The 19,614-nt window shown below is 40.0% G+C and overlaps 1 protein-coding gene across 1 annotated transcript in view; it reads left to right on the top strand.

The window, feature by feature from the left end:
- The first annotated feature begins 1,803 nt into the window (after window positions 1-1,803).
- Window positions 1,804-19,614, top strand: part of LOC141900824 (citron rho-interacting kinase-like) — a 55,175-nt gene continuing 37,364 nt past the window's right edge. Inside the window, exons 1-13 of the mRNA XM_074787873.1 lie at window positions 1,804-1,919; window positions 4,578-4,822; window positions 7,758-7,933; window positions 8,415-8,563; window positions 9,224-9,319; window positions 10,110-10,203; window positions 11,830-12,039; window positions 12,723-12,882; window positions 13,468-13,654; window positions 14,061-14,319; window positions 14,488-14,615; window positions 16,081-16,243; window positions 16,717-16,824. Coding sequence (XP_074643974.1) covers window positions 4,618-4,822; window positions 7,758-7,933; window positions 8,415-8,563; window positions 9,224-9,319; window positions 10,110-10,203; window positions 11,830-12,039; window positions 12,723-12,882; window positions 13,468-13,654; window positions 14,061-14,319; window positions 14,488-14,615; window positions 16,081-16,243; window positions 16,717-16,824 — 1,935 coding nt within the window. The 5' untranslated portion in view covers window positions 1,804-1,919; window positions 4,578-4,617. The remainder of the gene's footprint in view (window positions 1,920-4,577; window positions 4,823-7,757; window positions 7,934-8,414; window positions 8,564-9,223; window positions 9,320-10,109; window positions 10,204-11,829; window positions 12,040-12,722; window positions 12,883-13,467; window positions 13,655-14,060; window positions 14,320-14,487; window positions 14,616-16,080; window positions 16,244-16,716; window positions 16,825-19,614) is intronic.

The raw sequence follows: 19,614 nt of genomic DNA, 5'->3' as shown, positions 1-19,614 counted from the left end.
ACTTTAACCGTAGCGGGTTGTACACCATCTTCACCCGTCAACGGATTCGAACCCACTACGCTAAAGCTGTTCCCCGAACTGGTGGAAGCGAGTTCGGGAGCATCCTCCCCGGCAGGGACTCGAACCTGATGGCATCGAGATTGCCACGGCACGAAACTCTGCCATAATCGACCGTGTGCGCAGATACATGCGCAGTTCAGATGATGTGATTTTTAGCCAATCAGAAATCCCGCTTTATTTTAGCCCGGGTTTTCCCATAGATCTTCCTTGAAATTTGCCTCAACGATTATACAATGAGCAATCTGATTGGTGCCGCCAGTTTTCGTTCGGAAAGCTGCGCATGTACCTGCGCACCCGGTCTACTGATGCAGGGGTACCGTGGCTGAGTGTAGCGATGCCATCAGGTTCGAGTCCCTGCAGAGGGAGGATGGTCCGGGAGTGATACTGCAAGCGAGGATGGTTGTACACGGGAGATTTTCATTCTTCGTATACCGGTACGGCGGCATCCTCGCTTGCCAGGGGTCCAGTTTCACTCCCGAACTCGCTTCCACCAGCCCCCTGGCCTTACGAAGCGTGATTTCATTACTGGCGCTGTTGCGCATGACGTCATATATCGATTTGCGAAATGCTTCCTTGTTCGGTAAAACGTTCGCTGATTGGTCAATTTTTAACGGGAAAACCAACAGAAGTCTACTGTCGGTTTGTTACAAGCGCTGTGATTGGTACGACGGTCGTCATTAGTTCCAAGACGAGTTTGTCGATGACGTCATTGGTAAATAATAACATAACCACGTGCGTGAGGAACAGACTTAAATACAAAGACAATTTATTCAACCAATTCTGTGCGCCGAATTGTATGATCATAAACAAATTGCCGCAATCTTTTCCTTCGTTATCATCTTTTGATGATTCTTTGTTCAACATTATTCAAAAACGAATAACCACTAGTTTGTAAATAAACAAAATGAATTATTTACTTGCGTAGAAGTAGTAATGTTTATTTTCTTGCAAGACTTATAATGATAAAATCAAATAACTCTTGCTAGAAGACTATTGATGTGTTTTTAGATACCCATTCAACGTAGCCGGAATCATAGAATAGTTCAAAGTTCTTCAATTCGTCTTAAATTTAGTATGATATGTGAAACTGGGTCTACTGAAAATTCGAAACCCTGTCCTATTTCAGTAGTATGAACTAACTGATAGCTTATCATAAGAGATTTCAGAAAAAACAACATAAAACACGAAACAAAACATTCTTTACTTTTCTTCTCAGATAAGCCTTCTCAGTAGAGTTCGATTCAGACCGACATGTCTTTTGCAATCCTTCACAGTTAAGAATGGATTAAAAAACGATGTTTTAGGTCAACTGCCAGTCCTTTCTAGTCCTGATCAGACTTTTTATCAGGTATTTACTATCTAGCCCGACTGAGCTAGGCCACCGTCTGATGCTCTCTCTCAAGTCAAGTTGAAATAGACATTTCCAACTGCTCTAACAGATAAGAGCGCGTACCAGGACGCACGTGGTTATGTTATTATTTATATATGACGTCATCGACAAACTCGTCTTGGAACTAATGACGACCTGGTACGACCGGATTCTGGTCGGCTAGTAACGACTCCAACGACTCGTGAGGTCAAGGGGTTCGGGAACAGCTTTAGCGTAGTGGGTTCGAATCCCTTGACGGTGAAGATGGTACGGCGGCGTCGAGCGCAACGGCGTCGATGCCTCGTCCGACGAATAGGGAGAACTAAATCTGAAACCGAGAAATAGGGATATCCATGGCGCGTACCCGGAAATAATTTGAAGGTTTCAATTCGTTTTTTAGGGACAAAAACAACAACAACAACGATTTAGTTGAACGGTTGAAAGTCGATTGATCATGAACTTCATCATTTGATCATCTCTCATCAGTTATGTACGTTTGATTATTTTAAACAGCAGTGGTGATCTCACTTCTTTTTGCCTCTAACAAAACATGGCCTGCCTTTTTTTTAAGAGGGCCTGTTGGTCTGGCCTAAGCCACCGGGACCGACCACCTCCAGCCCAGGGCCAGGCCCAGTCCAGTCCTGCTGAAATGTTACGTTTAAGTGGTTCAGAGTTGCCACTTCTCCAGATTTCTCCGGAATTCCGGATTTAAAAAAAATCCAATTTCATTTCCGGATTTTCGGGAGAAGTCAAATAACCACAAAAGAAAACATCGCAAAAATAATAAAATCAATTCGGGATTCGACCCTAAACATCAAAACTTGACGGCTCCGTAGAGGGTTCGAAAAAGCCGTATTGTGCTGCCACGTGGTGGCAACAACCCCGCAGTACACGATTAAACCAAGATGACGCGACGATTGAAATCGACTGACGCTTCGTTTGTTTTTGGCTCTGGTTTATAGGCCTATATGAGGTGTATTTGACAGAACCAATCGCTATTTGAAAAAATGATCTATAGGCGGTAATGAAAGTGAGGCCTATAACGCGTATTGCGCCAGAACGCATCTGGCGTTCTAATTTCAAAAATTTTTCTGGGGTAGGGCCTTTAGGGCCATTTAGGACTTATTTTCCGGATTTTTAGCTTCACATAAGTGGCAACTCTGGTGGTTGTTCCCACCACAAACAGAGAGGGGCACGTATTAAGTAGGTACTGTTAAAAATGGTAGTCCAATCCAGAATGAGAAAGTGTCAATTAAAGACTGGTGGTGTTACCTGGTTACTGTTGGTGACAGCTGAGTGAGAGCCTTCATTCAAGTCTCTCACCTAATGCCAGGCAGTTTTTTAAATAAGATTATTAAAAACAAAAATTTGTTGAAAAAGAAGTAGTAGGGCCTATAGCCCAGTGCATCATCTAGCCAAAAATAGAAGGGCGGTCCGCCCCGCCCCCGAAAATAGCCGCCCTTTTGCCCTTCAGATGTGTCCCATGCTTGCCCTTGTGCCCTCATCACTTGCCGTAGGTCCGCCATCCTGCCCTCGTCAGTCACGAGTAATGAGTCAGGGCTTTCAAAATAAGCCGACGCATCCGACTGTTAGTAAGTTTCCTGCGACGGCTATGAAATATCTCGTATGATATCAACGATAGTAGCTCATGTGATCAGTGGTTATATTCAAATGTACTGCAGTCAGTGTGCATCGTGTGAAAACGTGCCTCAGACGCGTGGCCTAGTTAAAGTTTCCAGGAAATTGGCTGACTTCCAAACTTCTGCCAATCATTCTAGCGACTGCCGTTGTAAAGCTGGTAGTGTATATTCGATGGATTGTTTCGTTTTGAACACATCGTGATGCTCTGGATCTTTTTATCAAGACTATTAGACAAATTTTATATATACAAGGTGAAAAACTTTGTTCGGTGAACTCACAGAGAGACTCGCACAGACAATTAGTTTGAGTAGCCTAATGGCAATAATGTGTTCTTAAGCTGGCTGCTTACCAATTATCAACAGTTACTTGCCAATCACTAACACTATCAATTTAAACCAATTAATTTGATATTTCTAAGATTAAAAATATGCAATTTCATGTAGGCCTATAAACTATTGCTGGCTCTTTTTCGCTGTATTTGCTACTTGAGATTGCTTTTTTCTGCAATTTTTTTTGTCTGCAACTGGTTTTCCAAATCATTTTGAAAGCCCTATCTAGATTAACTTTTGTTCATTGACAGGCATAGGTGTAAGGATGAACTGTGGTCAAGTGTGTCACTCATGGCAAAATCAGAGTTTAACATAGTTTCTAGTCCTCAATTGTAGTAGGGGTACCTCGATTCTATGCAATAGGGAACATTGCAGGTTGCCCCTAAAACGGACGTGAGTGCCTTATTATGTGCCCTTGCTCTGATGGAATCACGCACAAAAATGTCCTTATTTGAAATCAGCACCCTGCCCTTTTTTAATGCTAGATGAAGCACTGATAGCCTAAATAAAATCGATGTCGATCTGCCCCGGTTACGGAGTCCGTAAACGGATTGCGATCGCAATACCTTACCCTGACCCTATTCTTTCACGCATGTGCGTACGTAGATATATTGCAGATTCCCCGTACAGAGCAGTTTGTGTAAAATAACAAAAGGCCAGGGGCGATTTTTCCACAGTTCACACCATCTACAGCCAATTTAAAAATGGTAACCTAAGTTGAAAGATTGTACGGATTAGTAAAACAACCGCGGTCAAAATATAGAATGTTGTGCATTGAAGCCTATCACTGAAATTGGTGAAGGATATCTTATCGAACTCAACGTTTCATATTTTGAAATTGGCAAAAACTGGCAATGTGTCGTGTTGCATTTTCGGTCCAGGCAATTTTTGGCCCTGAATTTATGTTCAGACATTAATCACAAACTCTTTATTGGAAGTTAACGGGATAAGGGTTTGTAGTAGGCTAAACAGGAGGCTATTAGCTTTGATTTCATGTCCGGATTATCAAAATTGGACATAATAGTCAAGTGATTGAAGATGAGTAGTTTGTGAGTGCCTTGCTAATTTTTTGCACCAAAAATTCAACAAAGGAAACAAAAATAAATTCAGATGCCCTGAAAAATGCCAGAAACCCCCTTTAATTATTATGTCAATTTATTCTAATTTTGAATGAACAGTTTGAATTGTTGGCTGTCAGTACCTCTTCTGTGGAACAAGATGGAGGAAGTATTCGTGGAAAATAGCAGCATAGCTGTTCGAACGGCAAAACTGAACCATATTTTCTTGGGTAAATCGTCGAAGATCGCGCACCGTGCCATAGTCAGCCGCGAGGGCCTGCTCGACAGTCTGTTGGTTCTGTATCAAGAGTGCCATAATGAAAATTTGATGAAGAATAAACATATTGCACAATTTGTTAAGAAATGTAAGTAACTATCGAGTCACTTTGTGGTTGGTAACCGAGGTAATGTTGCAATGAAAGCGTTTTATAATGGGAAGAAATATGAAAAACCACCTTTACCCTTTTGCGTGCCAAAGGGTTCAACAAAGTCATGTCTTACAATGCTATGGCCGCCATTGCCCTCCCATTGATGTCGCAGTACATATTCTATATGACTTATAATTAGGGTTTTCTGCTACTTTGGCTTATATCCTATTGTTATTCTCTGCATTATTATTATTCCTCTATCAATTTTGTAAAGTCTTTAAGCTTCACAAATCCAACAACTAGAAGAAATGGGATATAAACCACCAATGAATAGAAATTGGTTGCCTTACTCTTCGTCTGTCCAACAATGTTAGATGAAAGAAGTTCCTAGGTTTGAATAAAAAAATCAGCGGAAATCTGATTTGCTTCACATTTGAACAAGGTATGTCCTTGCCATTAGGGATAGGCAGCACTTTTGGTTTCTGCGATTATGGAGCAAATCAGTTCAATATGGATTTTTTTCTTCCACGTAACACAAAAAATTGTCGCTCAAAGTCACCCTCAGATTGAATTTTTACTATGGCTTCATATTCGTTCTGCAGTCGACACGCCATCGACCTGCTGTAGGCAACTGTTTTGACAAGCTCAAGCCTTGAAATGACTGGCCGGTCACAGTCAAATGACTGACAAAAACGATTGTTTTGACTGACTTCCGTCAGATATCCCGACCGTCACTGATTTTTAGCCCACGTGGGACTTTAGTCCCAGCGGGCTATTGCATTCACTTTTCGTCCGTCGTCCGTTCGTCCGTCCGTAGACGGAATCCAGTTATTTTGGGAAGTTTTGAAGACGCTTCAAGATAATGTCTTGATATTTGGGTTACACATGTATCTACCCTAGACACATCTTCAGCCCAAAAACTGGCCCTGTCAGATTCAAGATGGCCGACTGGCAGCCATTGTTGTTCGCCAAAATCAGCACTTTTTACACATTTTTGAACTTTTTGAGGGAAATTTTGAAGACGCTTTGATCAATTACCTTGATCTTTCGGATATATGTGAATTCCTCCAGGGCCCATCAGCATAACAAAAATTGGGTCGATCGGACTCACGATGGCCGTCCTATGACCTTTTTAGTGCCCAAAATGTTAATTTTGGCCCAAATTCTGAGTCCTGTAGCTTCCTACTGGTTTATCATTTCTCATTGCAATTTGTGATGGGTATTCTTTGGAAAGGGATGTTTTATACCCGAGACAGGTATTTTTCATCAGCCAATTATGATGCAATTGGCGGCCATCTTGGTGTCAGCAGTACTCATTCGTAAGTGGGAAAAATTTTTCCACATTATATTGATACCTAAGCGTATTTTGTTACCACAATCAATTAGAAAGTTGTAGCTCATAACGTGTTCTATGATTGTGGTGAGTTTCAAGGTCATTGGTTTTTGTATATGGCCACCAGGGGGCGTCGAATAATGCAATATCTTAGTATTTCTATATTATATTCGTATCAATGCATATTTTGTAACCACAATCAATTGCAAGGTTGTAGCTCGTGACATCATCTATGATTGTGGCAAGTTTTAAGGCCATTAGTTATTCTATATGGTCACCAGGGGGCGTTGAATAGTAGAATAACTTAGTATTTCCTTATTATATTGGTACCTAGGCATATTTTGTTACCATGATCAATTACAAAGTTATAGTTCGTGACATGTTCTATGATTGTGGTGAGTTTCAAGGTCATTGGGTTTTGAATATGGTCACCAGGGGGCGTTGAATAGTATAATAACTTAGTATTTCCATATTAAAGTGGTAACGAGGCATATTTTGTTATCACAATCAATTACAAAATCGTAGCTGCTGACATGTTCTATGATTGTGGTGAGTTTGGATTCTGTATATGGTCACCAGGGGGCGTTGAATATTGAAATTGTTAGATTGTTGAGCATTTGGAACCACTTCCCAAGTGGGCATGGTGTCCCTGGACCCCTAGTTCACAGTATAATTCAACTCAGTCAAGTGCAGTTTTTAGCCTAAAACACATGAATTTCATCAAAAAGCTTCGCCCAATAAGCTTTATCTGAGAGTTTGATTCATTGATTTGTCAATTAGATCATCTTAATTGGATGATGTAAGGTGATGGCGCCTGTCATACTGACGGTACTGAAAAAATTATTTCAAGGCCTGCAAGCTGACCAGCTATTGGGCATTATAAGTTATCACTTAATGAGCCCATAACTATTTTGTACTACTTAAGACAGCGATCGTCTCATTACAAAGCGATTCCCTGCATCTGCATCCGTCAGGGATGATCGTGTTGCAAAGACCAGACAACCTAACATAAGATGAGTATACAGCAGGTGATAGAAAACCTGTTATCACTGCATTGTACCTATATTTGATGATAAAGTTTCTTCATTTAATTCCCATAACTAATAGGGGCTACCTGTCTCAATGACCCTGATTTGATTTACACTGACCAGTTCAAAAATGAGAATTTAGGGAGCCAGGGTACACTGGAGTCCTCTCTTGTCGTGATGGGGGCGGATCCAAAGAGCACGTCCAACACTGATGGTTTCTATAAGATGAACTGAACTTTATTTCTCTCTTAACTGCATTTGACCTACTACATGGGGGTCGAGCTCGCCACTACTACACATGTCTCTTATTAGCTTTGACCTGAGAAAGACAAAACATAAACATCTCAGGCTATCGGTTTGACAAACGTTCTGTCCATTTATATGTATTGGTACATGCATATTTTGTACCATCAGTCAATTGTAAATTGGTAGCTCAGACATGTTCTGTGACTGAGGTGAGTGTCCAGGTCATTAGTCATTGTATATTTTGATCAGGACCAGACGGTGTTGAATAGCAGAATAACATGGTGTATATATTACCCCTAGTTTGATATTTGATCAATTTGTTTAGATGAACCGACGATAAGAGAAATTCAGAAGTTGCGCATCAGTATCGACGATTTTGATGTGAAGAAAATCATCGGGCGGGGTCATTTTGGAGAGGTGAAAGTTGTCAGAGAGAGGCACACTGGCGACGTATATGCGTTAAAGATTCTGAGAAAATCCGAAACTCTCACACAGCAACACGTGAGTAAACTTCATTCTTTGAGGCATATGTCCACAGGAAACCATCAGCATTTTTCCTAATTTCAATACAGTCCATGATCACCCCTATACACCATAGTTGCATGTGGTACCAGCACTTAGTCTGTCCTACTTGTTAGTTGATAGTTGTGGTGTGGAAAGTACTACTTTTCATGATCCAGTAAAATTTATACGTCTAGTATCTGTTGGCACTAAATTCGTAACATTCATATATCAACTTCTTTATTGCTTAACAGCTATTTTATTTATTCATTGTCACTTGTTAGCCTACAAGTTACAAAATGAGCTTACACCTTTGTAAAAAAATTAAGTAAGAATGAAAATGTCCTTGATAAGAATGATAATTTTCTATGACCAGTACTTTTCATTTTAGTAATAAGTGAATAATCTAGAATCAGATAATTTTAGGCGTAATTTTACGTTTTCTAAAAACGTTATTTTGTCACATTGAATCAATGTATAGGTGACGTTTTACGAAGAAGAACGCGATATTATGGCTAAAGCGAACAGTCCATGGATAACACAACTGCAGTACGCGTTCCAAGATCACGATCATCTGTATCTAGTGATGGATTTCCATATCGGAGGTGACCTTTTGTCCCTACTGACAAGGTATGGATATTATTGTATCGATCGAGTTATTTCATATTTATTTCATATCTATGTGGAAATACTTGAGGTACTTATAAGCCACGATCACACAGAACAGAGATGACTTGGCCTGAGGCAAATTGGCACAGATCAGGCCCGAGTCGAATTTGGCCCATGCCTAATCATAGAGAGCACATTCACAAGTAAGCCACTCACTCGAAACTAAACAATGGTTAAACAATGCGAAGTGAGTCACTTCCGGAACCAGTTTCAATTCACACGCAATGATTTGACCCATGCTAAAATTTGGCTCGGGCCTGGTCTGATGTTTTTGCTTGGGCCAAAAATGCTTATGTGATGTGACTTTTGCATATAGACATTTAATTATCTTCAGGTTTTTGTATTATGCATTTTTGTTGTAGGGTTTTTGCGAAGTAGCAGAAAACCCGAATAATAACCCGACGACTTGTTTTATTCTCATATGGTTCTCGCTTTTCTCAAGCGTTACGCTGGCCTTTGGAACTATTCTAATAACTTCTGGTCCCTCTTACTGAGCAAATTAGTGCAACTTGGTACATAAATACTGGTACTATGGCTAGATTAAGTTTTTAATTTGTTATAAATTGTTATTGCTTCCTTGCTGCTGAACATTTGCTAATATATATTTTTTTCTAATTCTAGATACGACGATATCCTTGAGGAAAGCATGGCTCGTTTCTACGTGGCTGAAATAGTGTTGGCCATACGAGCGTTGCATATGATGGGTTACGTGCACAGGTTTGGAAATATTTCCATCAATCATATTGGACGTGTTTAATCGATTAAAAGTCTTTCATAATATAATAAGTTATTGAAATTGTGGCCTTTCTCCTCTCGTAATATCATCATCGTCAAAATACTCATTTGGTATAAACATCCTCAGCCTCAAATTTTGACATATGCTGTGCAAGAATTACAGGGTCCTCACCATTTAGATTCTTCGAATGTCTTTAATTTGAATAATATTGGAAAATTTCATGAAATTCCACATTAGCTTTCGGGATTAGATCAAATGCTAAAAACATTAAAATTTTATTCAATCATCAGCATTCAGGGGCGGATCTAGAGGCAGGTAATGACAGGAGCACAGAATTAAAAAAAGGGCAATTCATAAGAAAAGGCACTATCCATGTTCGCGGGGGGGTATAGGGGACCTCCCCCAGAAAATTTTTGAATTTCAACCAATTTTAATGCAATTTTCAGGCACCTGAGACACAAAAATGACATTCTGCAACAATTCTTTAAGAGATGGGAATTTATTAATATGAAACAATGTGATAATGAACTTTATAGAATGAAAAATTTTTTTCGCACTTTTTTCAAAAAGGGCAATCAGAATTTGCGACAGGAGCACATGCTCCGCGTGCTCCCTTCTAGATCCGCCCTGGCATTGCAGTTATGGCAATCTGTTCTCAAGTACATGCCCGCTGAGAAATACTACAACATTTTATATACGAATGTCATTTCATTTTAAGATAAGGTGAAGTGAGCCAAATCTTTTGTTTAGCTATGCATCGTCTTATTTTAGGGATATCAAGCCCGAGAATATATTGATAGACCGAACTGGGCATGTAAAGTTAGCAGATTTTGGATCGGCAGCTACGTTAGAGGAAGGGGGCTGTGTAAGTACTGACTTGAAAACCAAGTGTTTACAGGGATGAAAATCTTGCGACCATAGACAGATTTCCGACCTTTTCTTCCATTTTCTTCATTCCTGAGAGTGTAAATCGCCACAATTGCGCACGTCACATCGGAGCGCTCCGTAGTTAGGAGTGCTCCTTAAGACGGTTTTTGGCGGTAGTTGGCACAATTGTGGAGTCGAAGAAACCAATGTGGCGTCTCATTCGAAAAGCGGCTCTTAATTCGGAATATTTTCCAACTTTTTCAATATGGGCCGTTTTCATCCCTGTGTTCAACTATTGCACTTGTAGAATATCAAGCCAACTTAAGTTTGACGAACTAAGGTTAAGACTTACATTGTCTTCTATTCTAACTCATACTTTTTGAAAAAATGAAAAGCATTAGTAGAAAAGATTTTTTACCTGTGGTCAATTATAACCATTGTCAGCATTAGCCTTTAGAAAATGCACCAATGTCATAAAAGTCTGAAATTCTTGGCACAAGAATTGTCTCAACAAATCCAATATGGGACCTAGGTACGCATGTAGTTTATCTAACTAAGTGAGAAGGGTAAAAGAGATGTGTTGTTAGGAATATTTGAGATTTTGATACCTCTAACCTGGGAAGAGAAATTCATGCTACACTTCACATAGTATTTGCAAAGAACAACTTCAGCATTTTTTTCCTTCATTTATCAACCAGTCACCATTTAAATGTTCTGTTCATTCTTACGAAGGCCCCATTTCAATTTGATGTATAATTAAAAAACAAACATATCCCATGAAATACTTGGGAATTTCATATTCACGTAACTGTGAGTACCATGTCTTAACTTCAAATATTGGAAATGAATTGACTCTTTGGAGTCAAACAGGACCCTGCAGTCTGTACTTACCATAGATGACGCTATAGTACAGTCTGTTGACAGCCATTCTGTGGAGGAACACGTAGATACCGTATTTTCCGGCCAATAAGCCGAGGGCAGTTTTTTAGCCTAAAATACATGGATTTCATAAAGCTTCGCCCAATAAGCCGAGGCCCTTCATCAGAGATTTTAATTCACTGATTTGTCAATTTGTTCGTCTTAATTGACGATTTAAGAGGCTGACAGTAGCGCCCGCCGATGTGTGAGAGTGCTGTGTATACTATCATCGCCGAGTGACTGTGCTATATATAGACTCACTCAGCTGATTACTATACACACAGCCATACACGCAGTACGCGGCTCACTGCTGATTTGCATATATACTAATGTATGAACTGACACGTGGTAGTACGATGAACTCGTGCGTTATATAAATGTATACCATTGCCGCTGTGCGGTGATGGAACAATCAAAGTAAAAATAAAATAGTTCAAAATAGATTATAATTGGTAGTAAATAATGACCTCAAATAAATATCGACCACTTTTCTTGATTTTGACGATCATTGAGAGCATTAGAGTGGCATAGATCGGGAAGTGATTTTTTATGTCAGATCGTATCCGCCCAATAAGCCGATCACGATATTTTGGGTAAAAATCTGAGGCTAGAAAATCGGCTTATTGGCCGGAAAATTCGGTAATTGACGCATGGCGTTCTCTGATTGGGCGAGATAACAGGTCGATAAACGATTTATTTTTATCAGGTTCATTCGAAGATGCCCGTTGGAACACCGGATTATATTTCGCCAGAACTGCTTACGGCTATGAATAGTACGTCATCGGATGCATATGGTGTGGAAGTCGACTGGTGGTCGCTGGGAATTATGACCTACGAGATGTTGTACGGCACGGCTCCGTTCACCGATGATGAAGGCTCGATGGTTGCTACATACAGTAATATAATGAAATATAAGGTAGGGAAAGCCTCCGGCTCTTGTAAATTTCCCCCTCTCCCTCTCTTCTACGCTGTTCACTGAAGGCTTAAGGTATGAAGTTTGTGAAGATAGATTTATTCTAGAAATGGACTCAATCCATATTTGACATTTGATTTTAAGTATATCAGTACTGACAGTAGTTGAAAGGGTTCATAGCAATCTGAAAAAGCCGGAAATATAAATTTCTTATTTCTAGCAAGGAAGATCCTGGAATTTGAAGTGTAATACTTCCCCACCAATATTTCTTTGTGTCAATCATATGAAATACTTGAATTTTTTTATTTCAATCAAAGTGGCCTGGAATTTGCCTTTCAAACGGCCTGAATTTCAGATTGGCCTGGAGGCTACGAAGACTGTTTGAGATATCCTCAGCTGCCAGAGTAGCCTGACGAGTTCATTTAACTGACTGATTCAACGACGCATCCATTTAGACAGTTCATCATTTCAATCGAACAGATTCTATCAAATCAATATGACTGCCCCATCTATCACACATGACCGACTATCGGGAATACTAAGTTGTGGATGAGACCTTATAGATTGATATTTAATTGATCGTGCCACAAAGCGACAACTCAGCCGTGACTTAGATTAATTAAGTTTTAAACAAAGAAATTCGCTGATTTTCATATGAGGACACTGTGTTGTTTTTTTCATATCAGAAATGTCTTGTATTTCCGAAGAAGGAAAGCGTCCGCGTTTCAAATGAAGCTCAATCGTTCATAAAAGGTTTGCTTACGGGAAAGTATGAGCGCATGGATTATGAGGCCATCTGCAAGCATCAGTTCTTCTCCGAGATAAACTTTGCGACAATAAGACATGGTAAATTAACCTTTTTCTTCAACATTATCGTTATTGTACTGTGCAAACCTATTACCTCCCCATTTAAGTACAGCCTGTGGGCTAGCAATCAGTCCCTCGTAAGGGGCCATTCTTAGATTGCATATGGATAAAATTGCCAATTTAGGATCCCCACCACAAATTGTTTGCGGACAAGCAAATTTCCATCCCCCCTTCCAATACCATCAAACTATGCTGGATACAGCCTAACCAATGTAAAAGTGATCTGGTACGATCATCTGATCGCTACTGTGGTCTGGGTGGGAAATCTCAAGAGATCACAAACAAGATCACCATGATGGAAGACCCCAGCCCATAACGTGTATCTGCATCTAAACAAACCCCTTCCTTCACTGGGTACGCATTTGTACAAAAATCCATGACCTCTCCCACTTGTATTCCACTGATATTTGTCCTTTGCGGGTAAATAGTCCATGACCTACCCAATGTAAATTTTGACCCTATCACTGAAAAGGTTGGTAGTTCTGGTATCCCCTTATCCCCTAATATCATAGAAAAATTTGTTTTTACTTGATTGACTTCAAATATTTTTTCATTTTCGCTTAGAAACTCCGCCGTTTATACCGACTGTTACTAGTCAATACGACACTTCAAACTTCGATGAATTTGAGGTCCAGAAACCAGAGGTTAGATTAGACATGTTGTCCAACAATCGCGAGTTTTCCGGTCGAGATTTGCCCTTCATTGGTTTCACATTTACGAAAATGCTAATGAGTAACCGACCTAGCGAAAGGTTAGTTATTTGAGTAAAATCCAGAAAATCCTCACTCGGTACTAGTCTCATTGTAAAACTGCTCAAGGCGATGACTTTTTAATAACAATATTATTGTAAGGACTTTCAATATCTCTGGGGCTGGTTTTGTATATCAGATTTCGTTTTTGATCTTGAAATGGAGATGATTAGATAACTCTTATCTATAAGCACTATGATTATCTATGGATAGTTAGATCACTGCGATAGCAGTTTGCTGGCACAGTGTTCAAATAATCACGCTTCCGGCATTTGTACTCCAGTAACATGTGTCACATGTGATAAGATAACACTTCAACACTATTTAACCGACTGTCAGTTAAAAATATTACCAGTTATTTTCATGAATGTAATGACTTGGCTAATTTTCCGATTTTGTCCATTTCAGTCGTTCGTCGCTGCTGCTATCCGAAACTTGCTCACCAAAAGCCAAAAACAATCTGGAACGCAAGTTGACATGCCGTACGAATGAGTTGCAGTCGATCCGCGAAAAATATCACCACCTCGAGAATAAGGAGACGACCATGAAATCGGACTTTGAAAACGTGAAACGTCGTTTGAACGAAAAGGAAAATAAACTCGCGAGTGTCACAGCGGAAAGAGATGACCTTGAAAAGGATGTTGTTAATTACATGACTGAAATTAGCGTATGTATTGAATTAGGCCCTTGGAACTTGGAACTTGATCAAGAAAAAGTGGTCATCAATTTTAAGTACCTTCTCATCAAAAATCAAGTATATGAAGACCGCAAAAGTCAATTAAAAAGGGCCATTGAAATATTGGTTGCAGTATTTAATGTTGTTATTTGTGTATAGAGCTTGAAACGTAATCTTGAACTGGAAAAGAAAGCCCGTGCTGACATGGACAGAGATGCCGAAAAGCTTCTGAAAGACATTGAAGAGCAAGCTGAAATAGCAGAAAAACTTAGGGAAGACTTGAAGAGGTAAAGTATTAGACATTGCTTAGAGATTTTTCAAGCCATTTTGTCAATATATAAAGAACATGTATAAATCTGTATGAATTTTGATTTACGAATAGGTTATTGTTTGCAAATGATGCAGTCAAGTACTTTTTAGCTCCGCTGTGACCGAAGGTCAGCGGAGCTGATGGGTTAGGGGGTTCGTCGTCGTCCGTCCGTCCGTCCGTCCGGTGTTCGGTGTCCGGCGTCAACTTTTTAGCTCCGCTGTGACCGAAGGTCAGCGGAGCAGCTGATGGGTTAGGGGGTTCGTCGTCGTCCGTCCGTCCGTCCGTCCGTCCGGTGTTCGGTGTTCGGTGTCCGGCGTCAACTTTTTCTTTATATCCCTACTAGTCCTACAGTTCTGATGGGATCTTGATGAAACTTGGTATGAATGATCTATGGGGGAGTGCCTACAAAAGTACAGAGCCATATTTTTGATTTTGCATAAATTATGCAAATTAGGGCTATTTTTAGATTTTCACTTAAATCGCTACTTCTACTTCAGTTTTCAGTAGATATCAACCAAACTTGGTACGAATGATGTATGGGGGAGTGCCTACAAAAGTATAGAGCCATACTTTTGATTTTGCATAAATTATGCAAATTAGGGCTATTTTTAGATTTTCACTTAAATTGCTACTTCTACTCCAGTTTTCAGTAGATTTCAACCAAACTTCATACTAATGATCTATTGGGGAGTGCCTACAAAAGTATAGATAAACTGACTTAATTTGTAAAACATAAATAATTGTTGTTTCTTGTTTAACTTTTTGGAAGTAATCTCCCAAAACTTGTGCATATTGATTTATTAAAAGCTGCTTTCTCCACTCACTAGCTTCCTCCTTTATGTACATCATTCTATATCGAAGCAATTGCATAGATTTTTGATAAATTTCACTTGGTGCCTATACTTGGGGACTACAGTTTGTTCCACTTATGACTTCAGTTCCAACAGTTTGTCAGTTTAGAGTATGTTAGTATGATTATTGGTATTGTGGCCCTTCTCCAAGTGGCTATAATGTCCCTGAACATCTAGTTTCAAATAGATACTGATGTGATAGTCTATGCTCCAAGCCACAACAAAGACAGCGGAGCTATATAAGCCGACAGGCTTCTTGTTCTATATGTCAATATGAATTAAAGATTAAATCAATTTTGTCAATTTGAAAAAGAAAAATTTTCATCAAAAGTTCATAGGTGGTTGAAATTAAGTAACAAGAAAGTAATAGTATCGTCAGTTTGATTATCTTCAATAAATGATTTTGCTAAGCCATGTTTGGGTTTTCATGTGTATCGAATAAGAGTGACTGGCACTGAATATCCAAATCATAGTGGTCACAGCTTACCATTTCTCTAGTATGGGTTTATTCAATTTTGGCATGGTCTAAGAATGGTACCTCCATGCTGCCTTCGTTTCTAGTTTATCAGTCAATACTCCTTTCGGTTCTAGGACCGAGATGAATCAATATAAAGTAACAATTGCAGCGCTTGAAAACGAACTTGATATACAGCGAAAGAAAGTGGCTCGACTGGGAACAGAGAACAGACAAAACGAAACCAGTCACTCGGTTCTTGGGAGCAAAGTAACTGAATTGCAGCAACTACTGAATAAGGTACAGTGAAATAAACTATGGTATAGAAGTACGGATATGTATTTTAACGAAGCTGAATTACCAGTTGAGTTCACCCTGGAAACTGAAAAAGATGACAAATTTCGTTTGCCCAGTAATTTACATGTGGTTTTGGTGGTAAGTGACAACAAGAAACATTAAAGGTGTTAGCAATACAATGTATTTAATTCCAAAAAACATGCAAGAATTGATGAAACAAAAAATTTTTGACCGACCATCATGCACTCATCTAACAGGCTTGTTCCGTGACTTACTATAATTCAAGTGATTAGAATTTAAATTTACCCCTGTGTTAATGAAACCATTATGAATCCATAGGTGTTGTTTCTAAAACCAAGTGGCCGACATATTCATTTCCTCTCTTACATACTACTTTTCAGGCGATGTGTGCATTAAGCTTTGAATAGGAATTGTTTGTATCATTTGAAAGGAAGAATGGCTTGTTTTTCATTCAGGAACAAGAAAAATGTCGCCGTGCTTGTGGAGAAATTGAAGAACAGATGAATAAACAACTGGAAGATTTTGATCAAAGGGAACTGGAGTTTAAACATAAAATCAACCAGGTATTTACATTGTTCTTATGAGGGGCACGTGCTACCCTCTACATTTTCAGTTTGCCCCAAAATTCTTTCCCGTCAAAAATTTGGTACCACCTGAGGATGTACAAAATATTTTTCTTTGGTTGGAAATTGCATCTGCAGGAGTGTTATTTTTCTAAGTTTTCCTGGGAGAGGGCCTCCAGACCCCCGCTTAATGGCTTCTTGCCACTCGTGGATGACCCTTTTTACAGAGCTGCCAACCCATACGGTTTCTCCGTATTTTCATACGGGTATTTTCATACGGCCGTGGCCTATTGTGTACGGTGTTACGGTCGCTCTCTATTTAGTACGGTCTTGAATAGAATTCTGAAAGTTGATAAAATAATTGACTCAATAGTCAATAGTGGGCCTACAATTAGTAGTGGAACACTATCAGCTATTCATCTTATCAACTGTCATTATTCCGGTCAGTATTGTTTCATCTTTCAACACCTGTTGGTACGCAGCCAGCGCAGCATTCAATGCTTTCGTAATACTATAGTCTCACACACAGACACACTTCCCTGCTGTAGTAGCAGCAGTGATCAATAGAGAACATATATAGCGGTTTTCGGTGGTGTACCAGAACACCGTTTCAACATGGCGGCTATGTAGAGGGCGCCATGGGACAATACAATGAGAACAGAACATTACGACAAGTAACACGGGCCGAAAGCATCCGTAGTATCGCTGGTATCAGTGGTATCGGGGTGTCAGTACTATCACTGGTCGCGGAGAGGATCGGGTAGTATCACTGGTATCAGTGGTATCGGGGTACGTAGCAGTAGTATCACCAGTCTCCAAAAGGATCGGACAGTATCACTGGTAACAGTGGTATCGGGGTAGCAGTAGTATCACCGGTCCCGGAGAGGATCGGGCAGTATCACTGGTAACAGTGGTATCGGGTTAGCAGCAGTATCACCGGTCTCCTGAAGGATCGTGCAGTATCACTGGTATCAGTGGTATCGGGTTACCAGTGATACTGACCGATCCTCTCCGAGACCGGTGATACTACTGATACCCCGATACCACTGATGCTACGGATGCTTTCGGCCCGTGTTGTATGCGGTGTTAATGTTCTGTTCTCACTGTATTGTCCCATGGCGCCCTCTTCATAGCCGCCATCTTGAAACGGTGTTCTGGTACACCACTGACTAACCTATATAGCTATTAATACATGCGCTGTATTGTAACACTACTGAGACGCACGGGGAGAGCTCTGGCGCGCGTCTTATGATTTAATTCAAGGATAATAAAAGCTTTAAATTACGAGTAAAATAAGACCTTCATGAACTGTAATAAGGGGCTATCAATTAATAAAGCAATTAGATTTAGAATAAGAACCTCTATCATTAGAACCAAAAACTCTAGAATCTTTGATGATCATAAAAACATCAGCTTTTTTTGTGTCGCGTTATTCTTGGAAAAATACTGACAACCTCAAGAAAATACTGACAAACTCAAAAAATTGTACTGACAACATCTTTCTGAGGTTGGCAGCTCTGTTTTTAATAATTATTACCCTTTTAAGATTAAACCCACTATCTACAAATTATAGGAATTTAAAAAAAAAAGAAATTTATTAATTCGAACAATCTAATTATATAAATATTATATGTTTTTTGGTCGCTGACCCGGATTTTTCTTCGAACCACTGCAAGTGAGGGATTTTCTTCATGAAAATTACCAGTAATGCAAAGATGTTGTACTCTTGGGAATACCCCGTGTTAGCACATGTAGTAGGCTAGAGACAGCAGTGCTGTATACACATAGCGAGATAAGCGACTGCATCCTGCTGATCGTATAAGCACAGGCCAACTCAGATTGACGAAAAATATATTGTTCGGCAGGCATAGTAGAAAAAAAGATATAATGAGAAACGCAGGGTTTCTGTGAAGCCCAAAGGGGGAAGTTTTGACCATTTTTATAGCCGTTTGAGTACATTCTTAAGGCTGGCTTATGACAAGCAACGCGACGCCTACTGACGCAACTGGGTTTATCGCCGATTAGCGGCCTACAAGAGGCCGCCAGTTGCTGCTCTATCGGTTCGCCTACCGAGTCGTCGCAAGCCGTATCCGGCTAGTTGCCCATGTTCTACTCCGGCCTACAGTAGGCGGACAGTTGCTTTCAATCGCAACTGACATAAGCTCATCTGCGACGCGACAGAACTGAGCGCAGGGTTTCCAGCCAATAGGAGACCGCATATACATAGTACAAATTATGACCGGTAGTTAGCATCATTCGTAACTAGTCATAAACTTTCAAATTCAAGTAGTTCAAAATGTAATTCAAACCTTCAACACGGCAGATGACTGCACCGAAGATCTAGAAACGAAATTGGTCGAATTATGGTGTGAGCGGCCATCTTTATATGATGTCGCTAGCACATTGTATTCAGAACAGAATCAGCAAGATAAAGATCTTTAAGAAATAGCTTTTCTGATAGAAATATATTTCCGAATAATTCAAAATAATTCTCAAAATGCTTATCACGTGACCATCTGAGCCGTTGCAGTTGCCAGTAATCGTAACCGACATAAAAGGAAGCAACTGGGCAGATCTCGTATCCCGCTAGTCGGCCTCAGTTGCTGGGAATCGGAGCGCAGTCGACATAAACTGGGCTGCGATCGCGGTTGCTCTCAGTTGCGCCGGTAGGTGTCGCGTGGCTTGTCGACATAAGCCAGCCTTTATGTAATCATGTGGTCTTTGCTGTAATTAAAACTACCATTTAATAGTAGTGCCTGTCACAGGAACTTCGTTCATTCATCGAAGCAT

The sequence above is a fragment of the Tubulanus polymorphus genome, chromosome 2, assembly GCF_964204645.1.
Source record: "Tubulanus polymorphus chromosome 2, tnTubPoly1.2, whole genome shotgun sequence".
Taxonomy (NCBI): Eukaryota; Metazoa; Nemertea; class Palaeonemertea; order Tubulaniformes; family Tubulanidae; genus Tubulanus; species Tubulanus polymorphus.
The sequence above is the reverse complement of the archived record's forward strand: the minus strand, read 5'-3'. Positions and strand labels throughout refer to the sequence as shown.